Source organism: Salmo salar, chromosome 12, assembly GCF_965601325.2.
Source record: "Salmo salar chromosome 12, fSalSal1, whole genome shotgun sequence".
In the NCBI taxonomy this organism is placed as follows: domain Eukaryota; kingdom Metazoa; phylum Chordata; class Actinopteri; order Salmoniformes; family Salmonidae; genus Salmo; species Salmo salar.
In genome coordinates, this window is record NC_138302.1 from 10,030,001 (window position 1) to 10,048,341 (window position 18,341).

Here is an 18,341-nt window from a genome sequence, read left to right on the forward strand (position 1 = left end):
CAGTGGAACAACCACTTTACAATAGTGCATCTAAATCTTTAAGGGGGGGGTTAGAAGGATTACTTTATCCTATCCCAGGTATTCCTTGAAGAGGTGGGGTTTCAGGTGTCTCCGGAAGGTGGTGATTGACTCCGCTGTCCTGGCGTCGTGAGGGAGCTTGTTCCACCATTGGGGTGCCAGAGCAGCGAACAGTTTTGACTGGGCTGAGCGGGAACTGTGCTTCCTCAGAGGTAGGGAGGCGAGCAGGCCAGAGGTGGATGAACGGAGTGCCCTTGTTTGGGTGTAGGGCCTGATCAGAGCCTGAAGGTACGGAGGTGCCGTTCCCCTCACAGCTCCGTAGGCAAGCACCATGGTCTTGTAGCGGATGCGAGCTTCGACTGGAAGCCAGTGGAGAGAGCGGAGGAGCGGGGTGACGTGAGAGAACTTGGGAAGGTTGAACACCAGACGGGCTGCGGCGTTCTGGATGAGTTGTAGGGGTTTAATGGCACAGGCAGGGAGCCCAGCCAACAGCGAGTTGCAATAATCCAGACGGGAGATGACAAGTGCCTGGATTAGGACCTGCGCCGCTTCCTGTGTGAGGCAGGGTCGTACTCTGCGAATGTTGTAGAGCATGAACCTACAGGATCGGGTCACCGCCTTGATGTTGGTGGAGAACGACAGGGTGTTGTCCAGGGTCACGCCAAGGCTCTTAGCACTCTGGGAGGAGGACACAAGGGAGTTGTCAACCGTGATGGCGAGATCATGGAACGGGCAGTCCTTCCCCGGGAGGAAGAGCAGCTCCGTCTTGCCGAGGTTCAGCTTGAGGTGGTGATCTGTCATCCACACTGATATGTCTGCCAGACATGCAGAGATGCGATTCGCCACCTGGTTGTCAGAAGGGGGAAAGGAGAAGATTAATTGTGTGTCATCTGCATAGCAATGATATGAGAGACCATGTGAGGATATGACAGAGCCAAGTGACTTCGTATATAGCGAGAATAGGAGTGGGCCAAGAACAGAGCCCTGGGGGACACCAGTGGTGAGAGCACGTGGTGCGGAGACAGATTCTCGCCACGCCACCTGGTAGGAGCGACCTGTCAGGTAGGACGCAATCCAAGCGTGGGCGGCGCCGGAGGTGCCCAGCTCGGAGAGGGTGGAGAGGAGGATCTGATGGTTCACGGTATCAAAGGCAGCAGATAGGTCTAGAAGGATGAGAGCAAAGGAGAGAGAGTTAGCTTTAGCAGTGCGGAGAGCCTCCGTGACACAGAGAAGAGCAGTCTCAGTTGAATGCCCAGTCTGAAACCTGACTGATTAGGATCAAGAAGGTCATTCTGAGAGAGATAGCAAGAGAGCTGGCCAAGGACGGCATGTTCAAGAGTTTTGGAGAGAAAGGAAAGAAGGGATACTGGTCTGTAGTTGTTGACATCGGAGGGATCGAGTGTAGGTTTTTTCAGAAGGGGTGCAACTCTCGCTCTCTTGAAGACGGAAGGGACGTAGCCAGCGGTCAAGGATGAGTTGATGAGCGAGGTGAGGTAGGGGAGAAGGTCTCCGGAAATGGTCTGGAGAAGAGAGGAGGGGATAGGGTCAAGTGGGCAGGTTGTTGGGCGGCCGGCCGTCACAAGACGCGAGATTTCATCTGGAGAGAGAGGGGAGAAAGAGGTCAAAGCACAGGGTAGGGCAGTGTGAGCAGGACCAGCAGTGTCGTTTGACTTAGCAAACGAGGATCGGATGTCGTCAACCTTCTTTTCAAAATGGTTGACGAAGTCATCCACAGAGAGGGGGGGGGGGGGGGGGAGGAGGATTCAGGAGGGAGGAGAAGGTAGCAAAGAGCTTCCTAGGGTTAGAGGCAGATGCTTGGAGTTTGGTAGAAAGTGGCTTTAGCAGCAGAGACAGAAGAGGAAAATGTAGAGAGGAGGGAGTGAAAGGATGCCAGGTCCGCAGGGAGGCGAGTTTTCCTCCATTTCCGCTCGGCTGCCCGGAGCCCTGTTCTGTGAGCTCGCAGTGAGTCGTCGAGCCACGGAGCAGGAGGGGAGGACCGAGCCGGCCTGGAGGATAGGGGACAGAGGAAATCAAAGGATGCAGAGAGGGAGGAGAGGAGGGTTGAGGAGGCAGAATCAGTAGATAGGTTGGAGATGGTTTGAGCGGAGGGAAGAGATGATAGGATGGAAGAGGAGAGAGTAGCGGGAGAGAGAGAGAGCGAAGGTTGGGACGGCGCAATACCATCCGAGTAGGGGCAGAGTGAGAAGTGTTGGATGAGAGCGAGAGGGAAAAGGTTACAAGGTAGTGGTCGGAGACTTGGAGGGGAGTTGCAATGAGATTAGTGGAAGAACAGCATCTAGTAAAGATGAGGTCAAGTGTATTGCCTGCCTTGTGAGTAGGGGGGGAAGGTGAGAGGGTGAGGTCGAAAGAGGAGAGGAGTGGAAAGAAGGAGGCAGAGAGGAATGAGTCGAAGGTAGACGTGGGGAGGTTAAAGTCACCCAGAACTGTGAGAGGTGAGCCATCCTCAGGAAAGGAACTTATCAAGGCGTCAAGCTCATTGATGAACTCTCCAAGGGAACCTGGAGGGCGATAAATGATAAGGATGTTAAGCTTGAAAGGGCTGGTAACTGTGACAGCATGGAATTCAAATGAGGAGATAGACAGATGGGTCAGGGGAGAAAGAGAGAATGTCCACTTGGGAGAGATGAGGATTCCAGTGCCACCACCCCGCTGGCTCGATGCTCTAGGGGTATGCGAGAACACGTAGTCAGACGAGGAGAGAGCAGTAGGAGTAGCAGTGTTATCTGTGGTAATCCATGTTTCCGTCAGCGCCAGGAAGTCTAGGGACTAGAGGGTAGCATAGGCTGAGATGAACTCAGCCTTGTTGGCCGCAGACCGGCAGTTCCAGAGGCTGCCGGAGACCTGGAACTCCACGTGGGTCGTGCGCGCTGGGACCACCAGGTTAGAGTGGCAGCGGCCACGCGGTGTGGAGCGTTTGTATGGCCTGTGCAGAGGAGAGAGAACAGGGATAGACAGACACATAGTAGACAAGCTACAGAAGAGGCTACGCTAATGCAAAGGAGATTGGAATGACAAGTGGACTACACGTCTCGAATGTTCAGGAAGTTAAGCTTACGTTGCAAAAATCTTATTGACTAAAATGATACAGTACTGCTGGCTGGTGGAGTAGGCTAGCTAGCAGTGGCTGCGTTGTTGACTATGAACGTGTAGCTGGCTAGGTAACCTCGATAGTTTCAGTACTACACCTTGTCATGATACAAAGCAACTTTGTAGCTAGCTAGCTAACATAACACTAATCAAGACGTTCCTTGTAATGTATTTAGTTTCTACAATGCTGCTCGTTGGTAATAGTTGGCTGGGTTAGGAAAAATGGCGTCGCGGGGGACGGAAATAGCTGGCTAGCTAACCTCGATGGCTGGCAAGCTAACAATTATCAAGCTATGACAAAGACAACTAAGTAGCTAGCTAGGTAACACTGCACTAGTCAAATCGTTCCGTTGTAAAGTATTAGTATCTACAGCGCTGCTAGTCGGTAACGGTTGGCTAGCTGGCAGTGGGTTAATGATGACTAGGTGTGTTGACTAAGTCAGGCGCCGCGTCGCGGCTGGCTAGCTCGCGGCTGGCTAGCTCACCTCGATAATACTCAAACTCAAACTACACAATTATCTTAGATACAGAGACAGCAAAGACAACTATGTAGCTGGGTAACTAACACTAACACCACACTAATCAAGTCGTTACGTTGTAATGTAATAGTTTCTGCAGTGCTGCTAGTCGGTAGAAGTTGGCTAGCTAGCAGCAGTGATGACTAGCTAGCTAGCAGCTAGCAGTGTTGACTACGTTAGGAGGACGAAGATAGCTAGCCTCGATAATTACTCAATTACTCTAAACTACACAATTATCTTTGATACAAAGACGGCTATGTAGCTAGCTAAGAAGAATTGCTCAGATCAAACAAATCAAGCCGTTGTAATGTAGTGAAGTGTAATATTACCTGTGGAGCGAAGCGTGGTGCGACTGCTCGCTCCAAACCGGAAGAAGGTACTCTAGAAGTTGTCCTATAGGTTACCTGGCCCTGATTACACATAGAAGTAGTCCTATAGGCTACCTGGCCCTGATTACACATAGATTTAGTCCTATAGGCTACCTGGCCCTGATTACACATAGAAGTAGTCCTATAGGCTACCTGGCCCTGATTACACATAGAAGTAGTCCTATAGGCTACCTGGCCCTGATTACACATAGAAGTAGTCCTATAGGCTACCTGGCCTGCAGGCAAATGTAGGCATATAAATGTGCCCATTTGGGGATGTGTTACTATTTCTGATCGTCTTAACTCACCGTCACTGTGGAGCTTCTCAAAGTCATTTGTTCTTCGCCTCATTGAGAATGACTATAGTCCCTCAATGTAGCCTACTCTCCCTTTCGATAACCACTCAGCATGTTGGGGGACAAAATGTAATGCTCTGATCAGGTGGAAACGTCATAACATAGACCTACCTGATTACTTCTTAGCTCGCTGGCGTGGGAAACTCTGAGGGCGCAGAATATTTTAGACAATGTTGCAAGTTTGTTAGCATGATGGGCTGGACTAAGTTAAGTTGATACAATGTTTCTAGTTCCTTACAGACAGGCCATGCGTAGGCAATGTGATTTATAGGATTTTTTTTTTATCAGGATATTTTCCACCTGCAGGCTGGCCATGTTTTTTATTTGTTGGTTTATGTCGGCTATTTTTACATAATGGTCATGGCCATAGAAGTTACTTTTTAGATTTGTATCATTTTCAATCAGATGACATTGATTTTGAGAAATTAAGACTTTTTATTCTAAATGAAACTCTTCCAAGAAAATCTGCATATGAAAACCATAACTGGCATACAGATCAGTAGAAATGGTAGAATAACTTGGCACTCCAAATGGAAAAGGTTGCTGACCGCTGGTTTAGCCTGTTACCAGCAACTTCAGAAGCATAACGGCAGAATCTGAGAAGACCAGCGGCTGCAGGCAGCGGGAGGGAACAGGGTTTTCTTCTGGTTAGGTTATGATGATATCTAGCTCCCTCTTTAGTCATTTTTGGTGTCTTCATTTTTTTAATCTCAGTGCTTAAAGCATCAGACAAACTCAGTAGTCTACGTATGTATAGTGTTGACGTTGTATAATCAATGTGATGGAGTGTATTCAACCAACAGAACACAGAGCATCGGAGTAGGAGTGCTGTTCCATATAATCATATGGTAATCAATGGTTTTGAAGGTCAATCTGATCCTAGATCAGCACTCCTACCCCGAGATGCTTTATGAGTACGGTCCCAGGTATAGAGGTGAAATATATCATAGACCACCTCTAAACCAATCTCTTTCTGAATGTGTCCATAAAGACTGTACCACCACATGGCGTGGCTAACACCACCTTTGTTGGGTTAAGAGGTAGAGTTCTAGTTATTTAACCTATATGTCTCTGTTCCCTCAGGTGTGTACCACCACAAGCATGGCTACCACCACCCCCCAGGGGGCACCAAGCCCAAAGAGCCCCAGATGGATGAGGTGGTGCTGGGTGGAGGAGGTGGAGGCTCCAGGACCCAGGGGAGCGGCCTGTGGAACGGGGAGGCCCACCACTACGCTACCGGGAAGGGACGCAACTACGCAGATGGGGCTGGGACCATGGACGCAATGGGCTATAGGTTAGTACCTGGGGGGGTTTATGTGTTGTCAGTGTTGTCGTACTTGAGGCTAGGCCTCGAACTAGACTCGGACTCAAGTCACAACTTTCATGACTAGAACAGTGCAGCCTTAAAAATGCGGAACACTGTCCATTAGCTAGCCTTACTAATGTGGAACGCTGTCCACTAGCTAGCCTCACTAATGTGGAACACTGTCCACTAGCTAGCCTCACTAATGTAGGACGCTGTCCACTAGCTAGCCTTACTAATGTAGAACGCTGTCCACTAGCTAGCCTTAATGTAGAACGCTGTCCACTAGCTAGCCTCACTAATGTAGAACGCTGTCCACTAGCTAGCCTCACTAATGTAGAACGCTGTCCACTAGCTAGCCTCACTAATGTAGAACGCTGTCCACTAGCTAATGTAGAACGCTGTCCACTAGCTAGCCTCACTAATGTAGAACGCTGTCCACTAGCTAGCCTCACTAATGTAGAACGCTGTCCACTAGCTAATGTAGAACGCTGTCCACTAGCTAATGTAGAACGCTGTCCACTAGCTAATGTAGAACGCTGTCCACTAGCTAATGTAGAACGCTGTCCACTAGCTAATGTAGAACGCTGTCCACTAGCTAATGTAGAACGCTGTCCACTAGCTAATGTAGAACGCTGTCCACTAGCTAATGTAGAACGCTGTCCCAGCTAGCCCCTAATGTAGAACGCTGTCCCAGCTAGCCCTAATGTAGAACGCTGTCCACTAGCTAGCTTCACTAATGTAGAACGCTGTCCACTAGCTAATGTAGAACGCTGTCCACTAGCTAATGTAGGACGCTGTCCACTAGCTAATGTAGGACGCTGTCCACTAGCTAATGTAGAACGCTGTCCACTAGCTAATGTAGAACGCTGTCCACTAGCTAATGTAGAACGCTGTCCACTAGCTAATGTAGAACGCTGTCCACTAGCTAATGTAGAACGCTGTCCACTAGCTAATGTAGAACGCTGTCCACTAGCTAATGTAGAACGCTGTCCACTAGCTAATGTAGAACGCTGTCCACTAGCGTGACGCTGTCCCAGCTAATGTAGAACGCTGTCCACTAGCTAGCCTCACTAATGTAGAACGCTGTCCACTAGCTAGCCTCACTAATGTAGAACGCTGTCCACTAGCTAATGTAGAACGCTGTCCACTAGCTAATGTAGAACGCTGTCCACTAGCTAATGTAGAACGCTGTCCACTAGCTAGCTTCACTAATGTAGAACGCTGTCCACTAGCTAGCTTCACTAATGCAGAACGCTGTCCACTAGCTAGCCTCACTAATGTAGAACGCTGTCCACTAGCTAGCCTCACTAATGTAGGACGCTGTCCACTAGCTAGCCTTACTAATGTAGAACGCTGTCCACTAGCTAGCCTTACTAATGTAGAACGCTGTCCACTAGCTAGCCTCACTAATGTAGAACGCTGTCCACTAGCTAGCCTCACTAATGTAGAACGCTGTCCACTAGCTAATGTAGAACGCTGTCCACTAGCTAATGTAGAACGCTGTCCACTAGCTAATGTAGAACGCTGTCCACTAGCTAATGTAGAACGCTGTCCACTAGCTAATGTAGAACGCTGTCCACTAGCTAATGTAGAACGCTGTCCACTAGCTAATGTAGAACGCTGTCCACTAGCTAATGTAGAACGCTGTCCACTAGCTAGCCTCACTAATGTAGGACGCTGTCCACTAGCTAATGTAGAACGCTGTCCACTAGCTAGCCTCACTAATGTAGGACGCTGTCCACTAGCTAATGTAGAACGCTGTCCACTAGCTAGCCTCACTAATGCAGGACGCTGTCCACTAGCTTGCCTCACTAATGTAGGACGCTGTCCACTAGCTATCCTCACTAATGTAGGACGCTGTCCACTAGCTAGCCTCACTAATGTAGAACGCTGTCCACTAGCTAGCCTCACTAATGTAGAACGCTGTCCACTAGCTAGTCTAACTAATGTAGAACGCTGTCCACTAGCTAGCCTTACTAATGTAGAACGCTGTCCACTAGCTAGCCTTAATGTAGAACGCTGTCCACTAGCTAGCCTCACTAATGTAGGATGCTGTCCACTAGCTAGCTTCACTAATGTAGAACGCTGTCCACTAGCTAGCTTCACTAATGCAGAACGCTGTCCACTAGCTAGCCTCACTAATGTAGAACTCTGTCCACTAGCTAGCCTCACTAATGTAGAACGCTGTCCACTAGCTAGCCTCACTAATGTAGGACGCTGTCCACTAGCTAGCCTTACTAATGTAGGACGCTGTCCACTAGCTAGCGTTAATGTAGAACGCTGTCCACTAGCTAGCCTCACTAATGTAGAACGCTGTCCACTAGCTAGCCTCACTAATGTAGAACGCTGTCCACTAGCTAGCCTCACTAATGTAGAACGCTGTCCACTAGCTAGCCTCACTAATGTAGAACGCTGTCCACTAGCTAGCCTCACTAATGTAGAACGCTGTCCACTAGCTAGCCTCACTAATGTAGAACGCTGTCCACTAGCTAGCCTCACTAATGTAGAACGCTGTCCACTAGCTAGCCTCACTAATGTAGAACGCTGTCCACTAGCTAGCCTCACTAATGTAGAACTCTGTCCACTAGCTAGCCTCACTAATGTAGAACGCTGTCCACTAGCTAGCCTCACTAATGTAGAACGCTGTCCACTAGCTAGCCTCACTAATGTAGAACGCTGTCCACTAGCTAGCCTCACTAATGTAGAACGCTGTCCACTAGCTAGCCTCACTAATGTAGAACGCTGTCCACTAGCTAATGTAGAACGCTGTCCACTAGCTAATGTAGAACGCTGTCCACTAGCTAATGTAGAACGCTGTCCACTAGCTAATGTAGAACGCTGTCCACTAGCTAATGTAGAACGCTGTCCACTAGCTAATGTAGAATGCTGTCCACTAGCTAGCTTCACTAATGTAGAATGCTGTCCACTAGCTAATGTAGAACGCTGTCCACTAGCTAATGTAGAACGCTGTCCACTAGCTAATGTAGGACTCTGTCCACTAGCTAATGTAGAACGCTGTCCACTAGCTAATGTAGAACGCTGTCCACTAGCTAATGTAGAACGCTGTCCACTAGCTAGCCTCACTAATGTAGGACGCTGTCCACTAGCTAATGTAGAACGCTGTCCACTAGCTAGCGTCACTAATGTAGGACGCTGTCCACTAGCTAGCCTCACTAATGCAGGACGCTGTCCACTAGCTAGCCTCACTAATGCAGGACGCTGTCCACTAGCTAGCCTCACTAATGCAGGACGCTGTCCACTAGCTTGCCTCACTAATGCAGGACGCTGTCCACTAGCTATCCTCACTAATGTAGGACGCTGTCCACTAGCTATCCTCACCAATGTAGGACGCTGTCCACTAGCTAGCCTCACTAATGTAGAACGCTGTCCACTAGCTAGCCTCACTAATGTAGAACGCTGTCCACTAGCTAGTCTCACTAATGTAGAACGCTGTCCACTAGCTAGCCTCACTAATGTAGAACGCTGTCCACTAGCTAGCCTTAATGTAGAACGCTGTCCACTAGCTAGCCTCACTAATGTAGGACGCTGTCCACTAGCTAGCTTCACTAATGTAGAACGCTGTCCACTAGCTAGCTTCACTAATGCAGAACGCTGTCCACTAGCTAGCCTCACTAATGCAGAACGCTGTCCACTAGCTAGCCTCACTAATGTAGAACGCTCTCCACTAGCTAGCCTCACTAATGTAGAACGCTGTCCACTAGCTAGCCTCACTAATGTAGAACGCTGTCCACTGGCTAGCCTTAATAAGTAAGATACGATATTCCGTTTTAAAGGTAATTGGACAGAATTCTTTCACCCCTAGAAGGGACTTGGAACCCGACATGGACTGGAAGCCCATCTGTATCGCCATACTGACCTGTGTATCGCCATACTGACCTGTGTATCGCCATACTGACCTGTGTATCGCCATACTGACCTGTGTATCGCCATACTGACCTGTGTGTTTGTGTGTTCCCTGCACCCCAGCAGTAAGGGCAGCACCCTATCGAAGCGTGGCTCTAAGAAGGGGGCGGAGCCGACAGGTAAAGGTGATGAGGGGCGTGTCCAGGAGGCCCAGGTACCGCTGGAGGACCTGGAGAGAAACCACAAGATACTGCAGTGGATGATGGAGGGGGAGGCACTACGACACAAAAAGAACACGCACGGGTAACACACACACACACACGGGTAACACACACGGGTAACACACACACACACACACACCACGGTAGGACGCACTCTCTGTCCCTCACTTACTCCAATGTTAACTAACCTTCTCTTTCTCTCTCGCTCCCCTTCTCTCTCTCCCTCTCTTTCTCTCTCCTCTCCCCCTCTCCCTCCCCCCTCTTTCTCTCTCCCCTCTCTCTCCCCCCTCTTTCTCTTTTTCTCTCTTCCCTCTCCCCCTCTCTTTCTGTCTCCCTTCTCGCCCTCTCTTTCTGTCTCCCCTCTTTTTCTCTCCCCCCCTCTTTCTCCCCCCCTCTTTCGCTTTCCTTCTCTCTCTCCTATCTAGGAGTACCACAGGCTCCAGGAAGACCCAGGGGAGTGTGGAGCTGTTGAGACCCAGCTCTGTGGAGCGTCCTGGGGCAGTGCACCCCTGGGTGAGCGCCCAGCTGCGGAACAACGTGCAGCCCTCCCACCCCTTCATCCAGGACCCCACCATGCCCCCCAACCCCGCACCCAACCCCCTCACTCAGCTAGAGGAGGCCCGGAGGAGACTGGAGGAGGAGAGGAGGAGGGCCGCCCTGCTGCAGGCTAAACAGAGGTAAGAGGAGGAGGGGTTGAGGTGGGAACGAGGGGTTAGTGTTGAGATTAGGATCAGGGCTTGAGGTGGGAACGAGGGGTTAGCGTTGAGATTAGGATCAGGGGTTGAGGTTGGAACGAGGGGTTAGCGTTGAGATTAGGATCAGGGGTTGAGGTTGGAATGAGGGGTTAGCGTTGAGATTAGGATCAGGGGTTGAGGTTGGAACGAAGGGTTAGCGTTGAGATTAGGATCAGGGGTTGAGGTTGGAACGAGGGGTTAGCGTTGAGATTAGGATCAGGGGTTGAGGTTGGAACGAGGGGTTAGCGTTGAGATTAGGATCAGGGGTTGAGGTTGGAACGAGGGGTTACCGTTGAGATTAGGATCAGGGGTTGAGGTTGGAACGAGGGGTTAGCGTTGAGATTAGGATCAGGGGTTCGAGCAGGAGGCTGGAGAGGAGGAGGGGTTAGGTTTGGGATTGAGATGGAAAATGATATGTTTGTGCTTTTCTAATAACCAATGTCTGTGTTCATGTAAGTGACTGATTGAACGAATCCTCACTATCAGTTTTTGCAATTTGGCAGTACGCTCAGAACCTTGTTTTGAGAATGAAAGATATCTCCGTTTCAAGGTCTCAGTTTTTAATGAGAAGAAGCCTCATGAGGGGTTGGTCGGTCACATGTTATGACCCAGTGTTAATGATTCATTAATTATGAATGATGAACAAGCTAAATCATGCAAATATAACTTGTCTGTATATAAGAGAACTAACGGGACTGCCCCGGTGGAGCTCCTGATTAACATGTGTACTATGGTGCATTCAGTTGGTTGGAACCTCTCCAGCGCACTGATAATAAAGAATGATTCATTTAAGATTGACTTCCAGTGTCCCTGTGTAGAATTTCTACTACATGATGTAAAGTTACTGGGACAGGAGGCTGTATTGGGAGAGGAGGGAGACTCTAATATGCTGATGGATCAGTCAGTCTGACAGACATAAACTCTGTCACCATGTAGTGTCTGTCTCACCATGTAGTGTCGGTCCTGTGTGGCTCAGTTGGTAGAGCATGGTGTTTGCAACACCAGGGTTGTGGGTTCGATTCCCACGGGGGACCACTACGGGGGAAAAAATGTATGAAATGTATGCATTCACTACTAAGTTGCTCTGGATAAGAGCGTCTGCTAAATGACTAAAAATGTAATGTCTGATGTCTCCATCTCTCCTCCAGACAGAAGTCTTTAAGCAGTAAGAAGCAGGTGTCACAGTGTGAGAACGTAACTGTGGCGTACTACTTCTGTGGCGAGCCAATCCCCTACCGCACCACGGTCAAAGGTCGCGTGGTGACCCTGGGACAGTTCAAGGAGCTACTCACCAAGAAGGGCTACTACAGGTGAGAGGTCATCGTCATGAAGATTTAAGCTCTGGATGTGTGTGTGTGTGTGTGTGTGTGTGTGTGTGTGTGTGTGTGTGTGTGTGTGTGTGTGTGTGTGTGTGTGTGTGTGTGTTGATTCACTGTGTGTGTGTTGATTCACTGTGTGTGTGTTGATTCACTGTGTGTGTGTTGATTCACTGTGTGTGTGTTGATTCACTGTGTGTGTGTGTGTATTGATTCACTGTGTGTGCGTGTTGATTCACTGTGTGTGTGTGCGTGTTGATTCACTGTGTGTGTGTGTGTGTTGATTCACTGTGTGTGTGTGTGTGTTGATTCACTGTGTGTGTGTGTGTGTTGATTCACTGTGTGTGTGTGTGTGTGTTGATTCACTGTGTGTGTGTGTGTGTGTGTGTTGATTCACTGTGTGTGTGTGTGTGTGTGTTGATTCACTGTGTGTGTGTGTGTGTGTGTGTGTGTGTTGATTCACTGTGTGTGTGTGTGTGTGTGTGTGTTGATTCACTGTGTGTGTGTGTGTGTGTGTTGATTCACTGTGTGTGTGTGTTGATTCACTGTGTGTGTGTGTGTGTGTGTTGATTCACTGTGTGTTCTAGGTTCTACTTTAAGAAGGTGAGTGATGAGTTTGACTGTGGCGTGGTGTTTGAGGAAGTCAAAGAGGACGACACCGTCTTGCCCATCTACGAGGAGAAGATCATCGGTAAGGTAGAGAAGGTGGACTGAACCAGGAAACAGGAAATGGAGCCAGTAGGAAGTGGAGGAGGAACAATGACGCAGAGAAAAGACTGAACCGGAACGGAGGAAGAGGAGTTGGAGAGAGTGCTTTTGGAAGAGGAGGAGCGGGGGGATGTAAAGGAGGGTGGGAAAGGATGAGACAGAAGGATGGAATGGTACACAGAATGTCACTGCCTGGTTGAAGCGTAGAGGAACACGTTTGGAAAGGAAGGATGGGGGGATGAACAGGGTGAAAAGCTGATTTCTAAACAGTCTTCCACTCCTGCTCTGGGGAGTTGTTCTCCTTCCAGAACCAGCTGCTGCTAAGTTGCTATGGAGACGTCATGGTGCTCGGAACAGGATGACGGCTGAGTTCCATTCCGGAATCTCACTCCCTTCAGTCCCTAGACTAGTCACTGAGGGGGCAGAGGGGATGGGTGCGGCCCAAATAGCACCCTAGACCCCAGTGATCATCAACTAGATTCAGCCATAGGCTGATTTAATTTTTTATTTTATTTTCTTGAGTGGCTGGTCAGGGGGCCTGAATATAATTACATAGAATTTGTGGACTGCAAATTGAATACAACAAGCCCAAACAGATAGACTATTTGACTAAAACATAATCATTTCAAACCTTGCTTACATTTGTGTACAATCACATATCTCTCTATTATGCCTGGGAATATTTGTAGAATACGGAAATGTAAAATCATTTGGAGCTGAAAGACAGTGTTTTTACAAGCTTGTATGTTCCAAAATAAAAGCCCTATGGTCCCTGGTCACTATAGGGAATAGGCTGCCGTTTGGGACGTAAACCGATGAGGTGAGGATTTTCATCATGGAGTGGAGCCTTCATCTCCTCAACACGTGGACATCATAATGACATCATAAAGAACCTTCACGCTCCATCCTCTGATGTCACCTAGCGATGTCAAAGCATTCTGTTCAAACAAACATTGTTCTGTAAAACTGGTTTACTGCAGCTGTATATTTTTGATACAACGCTATGCCTACGGACATAAAAGGAAAAGTTGTCTTTTTACCTGTAGACATTGAGTATTTTTTTCTGGGTGGGTAATGTACAGGTACTAGTAGGTTTTAACATGTGCACAGGATGGGGTACAGTCCCTAATGGCACCCTATTCCCTTTCTAGTGCACTACATTTAACCAGAGCCCTATGGCTAATGGCACCCTATTCCCCAGCTAGTGCACTACGTGGGGGGAGAGGGGGGTTAGGGTGTGGTTTGGGACTCCTTGTGTTTTTATATGTAAAGGTATATATTTTAAAGCTAGATGGCTGAGTCCTGTAAGGGCTGAAATCTGTTTTCAGGCAGTCCATGCTTCTCCAGGAGACGCTTTATGTCTATTATCCCGTTCAACTGCCTCTGGCTGTTTGTCCCAAAGGGCACCGTGTTCTCTATATAGTGTGATACGTTTCACCAGGGTTCATAGAGCTCTGGTCAGAAGTAGTGTACTATATAGGGTATAGTGTGCACTTTGGGACATACCCTCTTACTTATGTCCAACCCTAACCCCTTACACCCTAGGTTGAAACCCTAACCCCTACACCCTAGGTTGAACCCTAATCCCTACACCCTAGGTTGAACCCTACACTCTAGGTTGAAACCCTAACCCCCTACACTCTAGGTTGAAACCCTAACCCCCTACACTCTAGGTTGAAACCCTAACCCCCTACACTCTAGGTTGAAACCCTAACCCCCTACACTCTAGGTTGAAACCCTAACCCCCTACACTCTAGGTTGAATCCTAACCCCCTACACTCTAGGTTGAATCCTAACCCCCTACACTCTAGGTTGAATCCTAACCCCCTACACTCTAGGTTGAAACCCTAACCCCCTACACTCTAGGTTGAATCCTAACCCCCTACACTCTAGGTTGAATCCCCTCTACACTCTAGGTTGAAACCCTAACCCCCTACACTCTAGGTTGAAACCCTAACCCCCTACACTCTAGGTTGAAACCCTAACCCCCTACACTCTAGGTTGAATCCTAACCCCTACACTCTAGGTTGAATCCCCTCTACACCCTAGGTTGAATCCCCTCTACACCCTAGGTTGAATCCCCTCTACACCCTAGGTTGAATCCCCTCTACACCCTAGGTTGAATCCCCTCTACACCCTAGGTTGAATCCTAACCCCCTACACCCTAGGTTGAATCCTAACCCCCTACACCCTAGGTTGAATCCTAACCCCCTACACCCTAGGTTGAATCCTAACCCCCTACACTCTAGGTTGAATCCTAACCCCCTACACTCTAGGTTGAAACCCTAACCCCCTACACCCTAGGTTGAATCCCTAACCCCCTACACTCTAGGTTGAAACCCTAACCCCCTACACTCTAGGTTGAAACCCTAACCCCCTACACTCTAGGTTGAAACCCTAACCCCCTACACCCTAGGTTGAACCCTCCCCTCTACACCCTAGGTTGAATCCTAACCCCCTACACTCTAGGTTGAAACCCTAACCCCCTACACTCTAGGTTGAATCCTAACCCCCTACACTCTAGGTTGAAACCCTAACCCCCTACACTCTAGGTTGAAACCCTAACCCCCTACACCCTAGGTTGAATCCCCTCTACACCCTAGGTTGAATCCTAACCCCCTACACTCTAGGTTGAAACCCTAACCCCCTACACTCTAGGTTGAAACCCTAACCCCCTACACTCTAGGTTGAAACCCTAACCCCCTACACTCTAGGTTGAAACCCTAACCCCCTACACCCTAGGTTGAATCCTAACCCCCTACACTCTAGGTTGAAACCCTAACCCCCTACACTCTAGGTTGAATCCCTAACCCCCTACACTCTAGGTTGAAACCCTAACCCCCTACACTCTAGGTTGAAACCCTAACCCCCTACACTCTAGGTTGAATCCCTAACCCCCTACACTCTAGGTTGAATCCTAACCCCCTACACTCTAGGTTGAATCCCCTCTACACTCTAGGTTGAAACCCTAACCCCCTACACTCTAGGTTGAAACCCTAACCCCCTACACTCTAGGTTGAAACCCTAACCCCCTACACTCTAGGTTGAATCCTAACCCCCTACACTCTAGGTTGAAACCCTAACCCCCTACACTCTAGGTTGAAACCCTAACCCCCTACACTCTAGGTTGAATCCCTAACCCCCTACACTCTAGGTTGAATCCCCTCTACACTCTAGGTTGAAACCCTAACCCCCTACACTCTAGGTTGAAACCCTAACCCCCTACACTCTAGGTTGAAACCCTAACCCCCTACACTCTAGGTTGAAACCCTAACCCCCTACACTCTAGGTTGAAACCCTAACCCCCTACACTCTAGGTTGAAACCCTAACCCCCTACACTCTAGGTTGAAACCCTAACCCCCTACACTCTAGGTTGAATCCTAACCCCCTACACTCTAGGTTGAATCCTAACCCCCTACACTCTAGGTTGAATCCCCTCTACACTCTAGGTTGAAACCCTAACCCCCTACACTCTAGGTTGAAACCCTAACCCCCTACACTCTAGGTTGAAACCCTAACCCCCTACACTCTAGGTTGAAACCCTAACCCCCTACACTCTAGGTTGAATCCCCTCTACACCCTAGTTTTGGAGTGGGGACTAGGGATTGGTTTGGAATTTGAAAACTGTCTGTCGATCATTAATGTACTGCAACTCTCCCCAACTTCTCCCCTCAGACACCCAGGGCCTGTATCTGTTTGATCAAAGCTGCCCCATAGCAGAGCACAGATCTGGGATCAGTTTACCCCTAACTTCTCCTCTCTGTCCCAGGGCCTGTATCTGTTTCAGATCAAAGCTGCCCCATAGCAGAGCACAGATCTGGGATCAGTTTACCCCTAACTTCTCCTCTCTGTCCCAGGGCCTGTATCTGTTTCAGATCAAAGCTGCCCCATAGCAGAGCACAGATCTGGGATCAGTTTACCCCTAACCCTGTGTTGTGTCTCAAGTGACACCCTATTCCCTATATAGTGCACTACTTTTCACCAGGTTTCATAGGGCTGTGGTCAGAAATAGTGCGCTATATAGGGAATAAGGTGTCACTCTCTGGAGAGGAAACTGTCTTAGGATCTGTTTTTTACTCCAAGGTTCCTGGACTGTGTGTATTCTATGTACTACATTGTATTTCTACAATGAACTGATCTACGGTGCGTGGATCTATGTAAACAGCCAAAGAAAATCCATAACCTGTCTGTGTTGCGATGTCTGTCTGTCTCTGGGCACTGTCTGTACATCTGTCAAATCCGTCTGTCTGTACAGTTAGTCCTGTTGTGAAATGTATTGTTTTATTGTGTATCTGTCTGTATGGCAGAAATTCACTTGGTTATCCCTATTTCCCCCAATAGTCCAGTCTATAATGTGGAGTTAAATGTATTGGGTTTTAAATCAACTTCTGGAGAAACAGTGTCTGAAGTTGACTTGTACTCAGATCTGGTCGAAGAGGGTAAATACACAATAGGACTAATTCATCCCAAAAAAATCCAAGATGGTGGTCCCACTATCTCCCTCTCTGAATTATAACGTTTTAGATGAGAGAATGTTGTTTCATGCGACAATATCTGTCCAGTAATCGGCAAGCATGTTCTCATTTTATATAAAATGTATTTTATGATTATACATTGGATTTACCTGATTTTAGTTTTATTTGTAGTTGTAAACTACATTGCCCCTTTTGAATGGTATTTAATGCTGTGCTATTGGAAGTATTGGGGGGGATGTCCTGGATTGCACCCTATTCTCTATATTGTACTCTACTGGTCTTAAAAGTAGTGCACTACATGGAGAATAGGGTGCCATTGGCCATAGGGACCTGGTAAAAAGTAGTGCACTATATAGGCAATAGGGTGCCATTTGGGATGTCTCCCTGGAATTCTCATAAATGAATGGGAAAAGCTGTAAGGGTCCTTTTTTAGAATGGTAATAATTATAATGAAGGTAATTTCCATTTAATTTAACTAAGTTCTTACAGCGTCACTACAGAGTATGTGGGACTGATCTATGATTTTATTTTTTTATTTTAAGATCACAATGAAACACATTACATTTATGTCATTTAGCAGACGTTCTTATCCACTCCCCCCCCCCCGCCGCCGCCGGCGTCGCAAGTTCCAACTGAGCCACACGGGACATTACATGGACGGGGGGGACAACCTGATCCTAGATCCAGCCAACCTACTCTGAGAAGATTTCTGAATACAGGCCCAGATGTCAGTGGTGGTGGGGTGAAAACTGTGCCTTTTTATTCCCATCCTAACTTCAATCACTGATTGTCATAAAACCTGTCATTACATGCATTAGCCTCTAGCTGCTCTTGTTATTTAGTTTATTATTTTCAACCAACATTACGCTGTGTCGGTCTAGACAAGCCTGCTCTTCACTATGTAAATATGTACATTGCCATATTTCCTATGTTTTCAGTCCTCAACCCGCTGACAGCCAGCCAGTCTCTGAGGTTTATAAACTACAGACTACACAGAGATTGCAGAGCGCTGGATTCACTTGTACATTTCTTTTTAAAAAGGTACTTCGTTAATAAATACATTGAATAAAATATGACCCCTGTCCTTGTTGGAGTAGTAGAGCACGTCGTTGCCGTCGCTTGCCGTCGAGGGCCGTCAGGATTTATGTGAAAAGGATCTATTGACGCTCTAGAAAACCTAAACATTGATGACTGCTTCTGGGCAGTCACTTCTACCAATCTATACATGGAGTCTGCTAAAGGTACCAATCTATACATGGAGTCTGCTAAAGGTACCAATCTATACATGGAGTCTGCTAAAGGTACCAATCTATACATGGAGTCTGCTAAAGGTACCAATCTATACATG

General features: G+C 48.0%; 1 protein-coding gene across 10 annotated transcripts in view; it reads left to right on the plus strand.

Annotated features, from left to right (window-relative positions):
- Window positions 1-18,064, plus strand: part of LOC106564083 (axin-1) — a 34,199-nt gene extending 16,135 nt beyond the window's left edge. For 2 of the 10 annotated variants that reach the window (XM_082958558.1, XM_082958549.1), the window contains 7 exons: window positions 5,452-5,662; window positions 9,662-9,841; window positions 10,185-10,436; window positions 11,642-11,803; window positions 12,397-14,905; window positions 15,042-15,587; window positions 15,672-18,064. In XM_082958558.1, coding sequence (XP_082814684.1) covers window positions 5,452-5,662; window positions 9,662-9,841; window positions 10,185-10,436; window positions 11,642-11,803; window positions 12,397-12,523 — 932 coding nt within the window. In that variant the 3' untranslated portion in view covers window positions 12,524-14,905; window positions 15,042-15,587; window positions 15,672-18,064. Of the gene's footprint in view, window positions 1-5,451; window positions 5,663-9,661; window positions 9,842-10,184; window positions 10,437-11,641; window positions 11,804-12,396; window positions 14,906-15,041; window positions 15,616-15,671 lie in introns of all 10 variants that reach the window. The other 8 variants (XM_082958555.1, XM_082958556.1, XM_082958557.1 and 5 more) reach the window with 8 other exon arrangements.
- Window positions 18,065-18,341: the final 277 nt, after the last annotated feature.